Source organism: Malania oleifera, chromosome 6, assembly GCF_029873635.1.
Source record: "Malania oleifera isolate guangnan ecotype guangnan chromosome 6, ASM2987363v1, whole genome shotgun sequence".
NCBI classification, from domain to species: domain Eukaryota; kingdom Viridiplantae; phylum Streptophyta; class Magnoliopsida; order Santalales; family Ximeniaceae; genus Malania; species Malania oleifera.
In genome coordinates, this window is record NC_080422.1 from 93,359,820 (window position 1) to 93,369,814 (window position 9,995).

Here is a 9,995-nt window from a genome sequence, read left to right on the forward strand (position 1 = left end):
CAATAAAAAAAAAAGATATATTATACCTATTAAAATATATGAAAGAAAAAGAAATTTAAAAAAAAATCAACGACTAGAAACCACAATCGTTTTTTTCTTACAAATATACATTGTTGCAAGGTACACATACATAGAGATCCGGAGGAGGAGGAGGAGGAGGAGGAGGGGGGTGGGGAGGGTATTTTTACGAAATATTTCTCCGGATGGAAGCTTCCATGTTTTCAACATTCTCCTTCATTTTTTCTTTTTTTCTTTTTTTTTTTTGTCTGTACATCTGATCCCAGTTTGAAACTCAAATCACAACATTCTCATCTAAGTTTTGTCTGAAAAACCCTGTTGTACCAAATAGAATGGAGGGTCATGTGGAAAAGATCATACTTCATAGGCTTAGCATGCCAGAGAAAGTGCTGCTGAACCTTCTTCACCCCAAGCTGCATTTCCAGATATTTTTCCTCAGTTATTAAAAGGAGTATGTTCTTTAAGTTCGGAATGTCTTTCTCTGCAACTAACACCGAGAAGCCTCCCCAATCCAACACACCAAAAAACGGTGGTACAAAGTTGTCAGATATAATCACAGGAACACACTCATAAAAAATGGCTTCAACAACTCGAGGGCTGTTCACCTCATAACCCTTGGGGCAGATACAGTACTTGCTGCTCTTCATGTACCGAATGTAATTCATTTTGCTTGCAACACCGGGAGGCATTGGACCAAAGATCTTCATATCAGGGTCCTTGTTTTCCCAGTACTTACGCAATATTGGACGTAAATAGCCATGCATGTGTCCAGCAAAGAAGGCTAGGATGTGTCTCTCATGAGGAGGTTTTCCTCCAAGATCTCTAAGAGGATTTCTTGCAGATCGGACATATGTTTCTGGAAGCGACACATCCCTCCCTATTTTGAATCCGGTAGTTACATCAGCATTGCACAGTGCCTTGATGCAGTGTTCCATATGATGCCTTGTTTCATATGGAGCCTAAACATTAATTCAGTGAAATTAGGGTAATTGCTACACTATGAGTGTTTGAATTAACCCAGTAAGAGAAAACTAACTTCAACCTGGGGTGAAAGCAGTAAACTTTAGGAGGTATAGTGTCAATGTGTCAAATAAGTTATTCAAGAACTTAAAAAGACTTTGAATTACTACCAATACTCCAGTTTCCCACTGAAATGACTAAAGCAACCTCCATGCCCTAACATAATAAACAGAGGAGAACAGTTGACGAAAAAGTAAGCAGAAGAAAGAAGCATAAGGAGCTTACCCAGTCATGGCAGGCAACAAGAAAATGATCTGCCCCACCAGTTCTGTTCCAGAAGGGATATTTTGCTGCAATCTTTTCTGAGTACCGCTTCAAATATTCACGCAGATTTGACCGATTGTGAGAATTACGTACATATAGGCTGTACTCCAGCATCCGTGAACTAAATGGCATGTAAAATAGGTGAGCCTTTCGGGGGTCCTTAACAACAAAACGTTTATTTCCCTTCATTAGTTTCATAAACCACCCCTCTGAGGCATATAATCCCTTGAGTATTGGTTGATGAAAGATGGGTTTTTCCCCATCTTTGTAGATATAGATTTTGAGTGTGCGCTCCATGAGTTCATAACTCCTACATATGAAACCAAATGAGAGGTCAAAAATGACAAGCTTTTCCCACTTTTAGGGGAGATGCATAACAGGCAGTCTTAATCCTAATACAGAAAACTGGAGCATATCCATGAACTAATTTAAAGCATTGAGAGAAGACAATCCGGAGTCAAATATATTATATGTGAAGTAGGAAAATTGTAAGGAAACACAATCTGCTCCAACAAATAATTTGTCTATTCTTCAATCTGAGCATAATAATAGAACCAATTTCTAAAAGCAATGACTACCAACTAATTGTGCCAGTGGACATTTGTAGCCTTATCCTGACACCAAGGAAGTTCAACTACACAGCTTATTGGTTGCAATAATCTGATGACATGACATGCATATTGACTTCCGAAAGGAAATAACACCCCATAGTAGAGCAGTTTGTAAGTGCATAACAAGAGTGAGTTATATATGTTTCCTATCATGGAAACAAGAAATTCAAGCTCACAACCGGAAAACAAAGATTCAGATATGATATGAAAAGGTATTTTGATTTCATATTTTCACAAGTTATTGCTGACTATTGACACAGAGGATTATGATTTTCAATATCATGTCATTTATTTTTAACAACTTCAGAAAACATACCCAGCATATGAACTCCACAATATGCAACAATTTGTCATACATGTACCATTGTCCAAGTATTTTTTAGCAGTCATAGTAATTTGCTCCATTATTTGAACCAAATGCTGCAGTGTAAAGTTAGGGGCTTAGAGGTGATTTTCTGAAGACAGAGTTTCCTCATTTGTACACTACTTTGTTCCCTATCATTTCAAGCTGCTGCTCAAACTAAACATCATCCTGCACTGTTCGTGGAAAGAAAGCTGGTTTTGTTAGTCGAAAGCAATATGCCAATACAATCATAACAAAACTGTTCACACAAAAAAAAAAAACCAACAATAAAGAATATAAACAAAACAAAGAATGACAACATTGTGCAAGCACCAAGATTTATATTGTTTTGATTTTAAGACTAAAGGAGGAGAGAATGTTCACTAACAGTGAAGATTACAGTTACACAAATGCTCAAACCCTAGTTTCAAATACACCCAACCTCATGCAAAAAACGAAATTATCTACCATTTTGAATATGACATATACATAACACACACATGACCCATGGACTTATGGAATTGACATCCATATTGTGAAGGCTCTATGTTGAGAATTCCACTTGTCAGATTGTCTCACATTGGAAAAGTTGAGTGGCTAATGGGGGTTTATATACATGATTGGGCCTAAGGCCTAATGACTTAAGCTTTTGGATCAAGTTGGTGCTCACCCATGTATATCAAGTCCACCCATGAGGACTCCCCTGGTCCTAACACTCTATCCCCATATCAAAGAAACCTCAAGAAAGTAACAACATAATAAGTGAAACACATTGGGCCCTTCCCCTCAATGGGCTCTGCGCAGTATAAGAATTTGAGATATTCTCAACAAAAACTTTCTTGGATCAAAAAATCGTGTATAAAAAAAAGTAGAAATAATTTTAAATTTAAATGTATTTATTGAAGAAAGTAGCAATATGCTTACCTTCTAAACATGGAAACATTTCGAAATAGAGGAGCATAAAGTTCTCCATCATTCTTTTCAGTACAAGCATTCACAATCTGCAACTTTGCAGCTAGAATTTCCCGGTCACGTGCGGAGGACCATCGTGGTCTCTACAATGCAGTTACTCATTTTAAATATTGCTCTATAATATGAAGCATATAGAGAAACATTTGGTTCTTAACAGCCATACCATTGAACGAGAAGTAATCCGGTTCCGAACTAAAATACGATTCATTTCATGTATTGATGTTATTGATTTTGGCGGCATCGGACACCTCATCTTCTTCTTCGAGCTATTGCTTTGTGCGGTATTATTGTTTGGAGTGTCAAGGTCATTTTCCACCAGTGCAAGATTTTCATTTTCACCCGGTGCAAGTACTTTCGCTTGTTCCCCAACATAAAATCTGAAATGAGGGGCAGAACTAATAGAAGTTCTCTCAGTTGTGGAATTTTTCAGAGAAGTGGTGTTAATTAGAGGAGTCTCTAGAGCCAATCCAAGTGGAGGGGATTCAAAAGCAGTCATCATTTTCCCAAACTGATTTGAAGTCAGACTTGGATCTGCTTCTAAAATAATTTCTTCTGAAATATTATGATTAGACTTGACAATCTGCTCTAGAAAGAACCCATCTCTAGTTTCATTGACCTTTTCCAGGATAGATACGTTATCTTGATTTTTAACTATCTCCTCCAGTGCAGAACTCTTTTCCATGTCTCTTTCAGATTGAGAATCATTATATAAATTTCCTTTCTCAACTACATCAACCACATTTTTTGGGTCTCTAACATCTGATGCAAACTCGTTATTAATGTACCTTTCCGCCACATTTGGTCCATTATCATGCCTAATCTCATCCTCGGAATTAGAATTTCCAGCGTCTTTCACCACCCCAACAAACATAGAAGTATCAGTCCGTTCTGAAGCATGAACAAGAATGGAGTCACTAACCATCACAGACTTAGTGGAAGAATCTCGAGCAGCTATACTGTCTTTACTGCGTGTTGGAATCTCATAATCATGCACTAGAGACAGAAGGGCATCTCCATACGGAAGTATCAGGGACTGACACAACAAATGAGTAACAGCCACTATCCCCACCACAAAAAGTAATCTCTTGGCTTCTATCTGACATGGATTCTGAAATTTATTAGTGTACTCCATACCAGAAATGGAGCTCAATGCCCATGCAATGCTGGGGTTCACTCAATCATCTTGAAAAGAGATTATCTACTCCTTGTGCAATCCTACATAATTAGCCGGGTACAAAATTTCAGTGACAACACAAAAAAACAATTTACAAACAAAATAAATAAGCAGAGAAACACATGTATATGGATAAACATGGAACTGCTAAGTACTAAAACTGAACAGGGAAACAAAAAACTGATGTAACCATTCCAGACAACACCGAATGGCCTGTTCAGTTCTAGAAAATTAGTATTTTTCATTTTCAGTTTTCTAAAGGATTACAAAAATATCACATTATTTGCCAGTTTACAAGATTTGTATAGGAAATCGGAAAACATCATTTTATTGTTTTCCATCTTCTCTACACTAAAGCTCAAAGATGGGAAAACAAAGAGGCATTTTTGTAGTTCTTTAGAAAACTGGAAATGGAGAATAACGGTTTTCCATTACTGAAGAGGCCCAACTATTCCCTCCTTAATCCTAAATGATGATCAAAGACATTTGCATAGAAAAAGTGGGGGAGAAAATTGAAAAGAAAAAATAAGAAGAAAGAATGGCTCGTCTTACAGTCAATACCAGTAGGTATAGCAATACAATTGGGCAAGCAAGAAATCGATGCCAGTAGTTACAGCAATACAATTGCAGAGGCAAGACACTAAACGAAGCCCTAGGTGGACTCTGACAAACACAGTTGCAACATAACCTTCTGCTTGCCAATAATCAAATTCTCAAAACCTGACCATAAAATCTCAATAACAGAACTGATAAGCTAACGTTATATCAACAAACGTCAAACCAAAGCAAGAAACACAATCTTCAACACAAACAGTAACTCAGTGTATGTGAGAAGCCCAGGAGCATGCGTAGACTCTAGAACACTCACACTCCGCTAAGAAAGACAGTAAAATCAAAAGGTGAGGAAAACTGAAAACCTCGCATTTTGCATTTCAAGACAGGGTTGAGCTCTTTATTTACTTATTTGTAACTAAAGCAGCAGAAATCTAACACTACCCATTTTGCTTCTCTTCAATTTCTTTCAGTTTTCTCAGCAACCAAACGGAGCAGGAGCCGATTCACGGACAATTTCACAGCAGAAACAGACTGAAGGAGGCCCTGCAACCCTACCAAAAACGAAAGCTCTAGAAATGCACAACAATTGAAAGAGATCTGACCATTCCGGCATTCTGGAAGCCTTAATCATCTTCACAATCATCCAAGATATATATTGCATTGATTTAAAAATTCGAAAGCATTAAAATTGCGAACTAATATAGAAATAAAGCTCACGGAATCAAGCCAGCCGAGTTTTTTATTTAATTATTGTCGTTATTATTATTTTTAAAAATCAGATTTATTCTTACTCTGCTTTGCTTGGAGACCAGCATGATTTGAAGGGAGAGGCTTTTCCTGCAATTATTCTTCTTCTTTCTCTCTGTTCAGTGTTCTACAACTCCACTCTCTATATTCGTCTCAGTATTTATTTGCAAAGAGACAGCTTGAACTGTCGCCGGTGAGCTTGGGTAGCGTGGGAGCTGTGACCGTCGGTCGTAAATAGAGCGGGCATGATTTAGACGACGTCGTCTTTTGGAGTGCGGGCCCTGCGGCGTCGTTTTAGGGTCCCATAGCCATGGGACAAGCATGGCCCATAGCATTGACACAATTGACTTTTCACTCCCCCCTCAAAACTAGATGTTTCACTCTCGAAATTAAAAGATCATATCTCTGTAATGAACCCACTCGAAATAGTAATGAACTCAACACAATTTGTAACGAACTCAGGCGAATAGTAATGTTTGATTGAATTAATTACTTGCAGGTGAACAAGATTACAGAGATGAACTGAATTTAATAGTGCAATGCATACAAAGGAAATTGAAATGAGGAAGAATAGGTTGGCTGGTTCGAGAGAGCTACTCTCCAAAAACAGAAAACAAATTGATTCCAATTTTCTAACTCCCCCCTATTCCCGTTGACCCTTAGCTTTATACATAGTAAACTCTAACTAACTACTCTGGAATACTCCCATGTGCTCTACTACAGTTGGCCCCTTAACACATAAGCGACAATGAGCCGTTAAGGGAGTTCGGCCCAGCACCCAGCCCAACTGCCACGTGATCCACGCCTCGGCTCACGACGACTCGAACTGCGAAGAGTCGACCTGTAAATGGCCGACCTGCCCACGCGCTCACTTTGTTCGACCTTTTCTGACAACCCCAGCTCAGCACCATCTGTCTGAGCTCCCCTATGACCAGTTGTTCCGTCCGAGCCCCTCAAGCCCTCTGTTTGAGCTCCCTTACGATCAGTTGTTCCGTCCAAGCCTTTCAAGCCCTCTGTTCGAGCTCCCTTGTAACGAGTCATCTCGTCCGAGCTCCTTAACCAGCTTGGCATCTTTTATCTGAAAATCAGCTCAGAGCCCTTCTATTTGTGTTCCCTGGTGACGAGTTCCCTTGCTCGAGCCCCTCGATTTGCTCAGATTCCCCTCTGCTCGTCGTCTCCGACCTTATTCATGACAATACCTCCCCTTCAGAGCACCTTGCCCACAAGGTGAGGTAATTTCTCCTTTATCATGTGGTACCACTCCCATGTCGCCTCTTTCTTCTCCTGTCCCTCCCACCAAACCAGTATTTTAGTTGCTAAAAGGTTCCCCTTTTTTTTCATACGCCATTCTACGATCTCTTCCAGCTCTGGGCTGAGGATTCCATGGGAATCTGTGGGGGGCAGTCGTGGGTTTACTCGAGCGGATGCCCCAAGATGTGGCTTGAGCTAAGATACATGAAAAACCGGATGGATCTAGGTTTCCTTTGGGAGTTCAAGTCAGTATGCTACTTCTCCGATTTTTTGAACCACCCAAAAGGGTTCGTAGAATCTCGGTGACAACTTCAAGCTCCGCCGAACTACCACGGTTGTTTGCCGGTAAGGTTGGAGTCGAAGGTAAACCTAATCGCCCACTAAAAACTTTCGTTCCCTTCTCTTTAGATTAGCATACTTTTTCATTCACTGTTGTGCTTGTTGCAAGTTATGTTTAAGGAGATCTAGGGTGACCTCCCTATCCCTAAGGTACTCGTCTACCATCGCCACCCTGGTGGTCCCCGGAATATAGCTGAGGAGGTGTGGTGGGGGTACACCATACACAATCTGGAAGGGGGTAGTTTTTGTCGAGGTGTGGTAACATGTATTGTACCAATATTCAACTAATGGTAAGTGCTTCACCCAATTTTTCGGCGTGTGTCCCACAAAACACCTAAGGTATCCTTCCAAGCACTTATTCACCACCTCTGTTTGGCCGTCGGTGTGTGGGTGGTAAGTCGTGCTGAATTTCAGTTGGACTCCTTGTAAACTAAAGAGTTCTTGCTAGAGTTTACTTAAAAATGTGGTTCCCCTATCAGAGACAATTGATCTTGGCATGCCATGTAACTTGAAAATGTTCTGCATGAAACTCTGTGTTACTTGACTTGCTGCGTATGGATAACTTAGTGGTAGGAAATGAGCATATTTAGAGAGACAGTCCACCACCACTAAAATGACATCTTTCCCATGTGAATGGGGTAAACCTTCTATGAAATCCATGCTGAGATCTGTCCACACCTCTCCTAGGATGGGGAGTGGCTGTAGTAAGCCCGCCAAGTATGTATTTTCCCCTTTCATTTGCTGACAAATGGGGCATTCCTTGATGAACTGCTTAACTTCTCTCTTCATGCCACGCCAATAGAAATCTCTTCTGGCTCTCTGAATTGTTTTTTCATATCCTTCATGCCCTACTACTGCATTGCCATGAACTGTTTGTAATACTTGTTGCTTGACCTATTCGTTTCGGCCTATAAACAACTTGCCTTTGTAAAATAATAACCCATCCTTCAGAGTGAACCCTTCTACTGGTGTGCCCGAATGAATTTGTTGCTGGATATATTGTATTTCAGCGTCATCAATTTACGAGGCTTTTAAATCTTTCATCCACCCAAGAGTGGGGAAAGAAATAACCATTATACTTGCCTCATTCTTTGTTGCATGATCGTCTGTTGGGTTGAGAGTGTCACCTTCTAACCCTTTTCTTGACAGAGCATCTGCTACTCGATTCTCTTGTCCCCTTTTATACTGTACTATAAAATCATATCCCAGTAGTTTAGTGATCCACTTCTACTGCACTGGAGTACTTGTTCTTTGTTCCAACATGAATTTTAAACTCTACTGATATGTTTTGATAATGAATGGTTGCCCTAAGATGTAGGGTCTCCACTACTTAACTGTTGTCACTAAAGCTACCAAGTCTTTCTCATAGGTTGACATGAGAAGGGCTCTGCCCTTCAAGGCTTGACTGAAGTATACTATTGGCTGCCCTTGTTGCATAAGTACTGCCCCAATCCCCTTGCCTGATGCATCACATTCAATTGTGAATTTCTTCGTGAAGTCTGGTAGGGCTAGAATAGGGGGAGTAGACACTGCCTCTTTTAATTCCCTAAAAGCCTTCTTAGCTTCCTCATTCCAGTGGAACCTATTTTTCTTAAGTAAACTGGTCAGGGGTGTGGCTATGGCTCCATACCCCTTAATAAATCTCCTATAATACCTAGTAAGACCTAGGAACCCTCTTAGAGCTTTGAGAGTCTTAGGTAAAGTCCAATCAATCATAGCTTGTAATTTGGAGGGATCTACTCTCACCCCCTTACTCGATACCAAATATCCTAGATACTCCACCTCTCGACAGCCAAATTTGCATTTACTTCTTTTGGCAAACAGTTGTTGATCGAGTAGAATTTGTAGGGCCATTCTTAGGTGTTTGAGGTGTTCTTCCATGGATTTTTTATACACCAGAATGTCGTCAAAGAAAACCAGAATGAATTTTCTAAGGTGTGGTCGAAATACCTCATTCATCAAGCCTTGGAAGGTTGATGGTGCATTGGTCAGCCCAAAGGGCATCACGAGGAACTCATAGTGTCCTTCGTGTGTCCAAAAAGTGGTCTTAGGGATGTCCTCGGCCTTTACCCTTATTAGATGGAACTCGGATCTCAGATCCAGTTTTGAGAAGACCTCAGTCCAGCAGCTCTTCAATCACAGGCATAGGGAATTTATCCTTAATGGTAACCTGTTTCAGAGCACGATAGTCCACACACATTCTCCACATGCCATCGGCTTTTCTTACCAACAAAACAGGAGAGGAGTAAGGACTATGGCTCGGTCTTATGGTCCTTAACTCCAATAGCTTGCGAACAATCCTTTCTATCTCCTCCTTTTGAAAATAAGGGTATCTATAGGGTCTTACACTGATGGGAGAAGTTCTCTCCTTAAGAGTGATCCCAAGGTCACATGACCTAATGGGCGGTAACCCCCTGGGCTCTGCAAAGACTTGCTGAAATTCATCCAATAAGGAGGTTAGAGGTGGGGAGATGCTGTCCATTGCCTTTTCTTTTATCCCTTCCAACGATTGTAGCAGGATTCCCTTCCTCTCCAAGTGAGAGAATTCTCCCTCCACTTCTTCCTCCACTAACCCCTGGGAAGTGAGTCCTTAAACAAACAATTTTGCCATTATGATAGAACTTCATAGTAAGCTCTACAAAATTCGACATGATTTCGCCCAGCATACTGAGCCATTGAATTCCCAGTACAATATCACAGC

General features: G+C 40.4%; 3 protein-coding genes across 3 annotated transcripts; 1 reads left to right on the top strand and 2 right to left on the bottom strand.

Moving 5' to 3' along the window:
• Positions 1-54: 54 nt before the first annotated feature.
• LOC131158202 (uncharacterized) lies at positions 55-5,909 on the bottom strand. The gene is made up of 3 exons (XM_058112894.1): positions 5,749-5,909; positions 3,392-4,443; positions 55-3,311 (listed from the first exon to the last, which is right to left on the bottom strand). Exons 2-3 carry the CDS (start codon positions 4,358-4,360, stop codon positions 3,177-3,179), a joined length of 1,104 nt encoding a protein of 367 aa, XP_057968877.1. The 5' UTR covers positions 4,361-4,443; positions 5,749-5,909; the 3' UTR covers positions 55-3,176.
• On the top strand, positions 351-591 carry LOC131158203 (uncharacterized). Its single transcript, XM_058112895.1, is given in 2 exon segments — positions 351-446; positions 448-591. Coding segments are annotated over 2 exon segments (240 nt in total).
• A 2,711-nt stretch (positions 5,910-8,620) lies between the features above and the next one.
• Positions 8,621-9,148, bottom strand: LOC131158713 (uncharacterized mitochondrial protein AtMg00860-like). Its single transcript, XM_058113574.1, has one exon. The coding sequence runs from the start codon at positions 9,146-9,148 to the stop codon at positions 8,621-8,623; it is 528 nt and encodes a 175-aa protein (XP_057969557.1).
• Between the last annotated feature and the right edge of the window lie 847 nt (positions 9,149-9,995).

Excerpts from the sequence above, each read along its gene's own strand:
- LOC131158202 (XM_058112894.1), bottom strand. The coding sequence starts at position 4,360 with ATGGAGTACACTAATAAATTTCAGAATCCATGTCAGATAGAAGCCAAG. Across the intron at positions 3,312-3,391 it reads GGATTACTTCTCGTTCAATG|AGACCACGATGGTCCTCCGC; the intron begins GTATGGCTGTTA and ends ACTGCATTGTAG.
- LOC131158713 (XM_058113574.1), bottom strand. The coding sequence starts at position 9,148 with ATGGCCCTACAAATTCTACTCGATCAACAACTGTTTGCCAAAAGAAGT.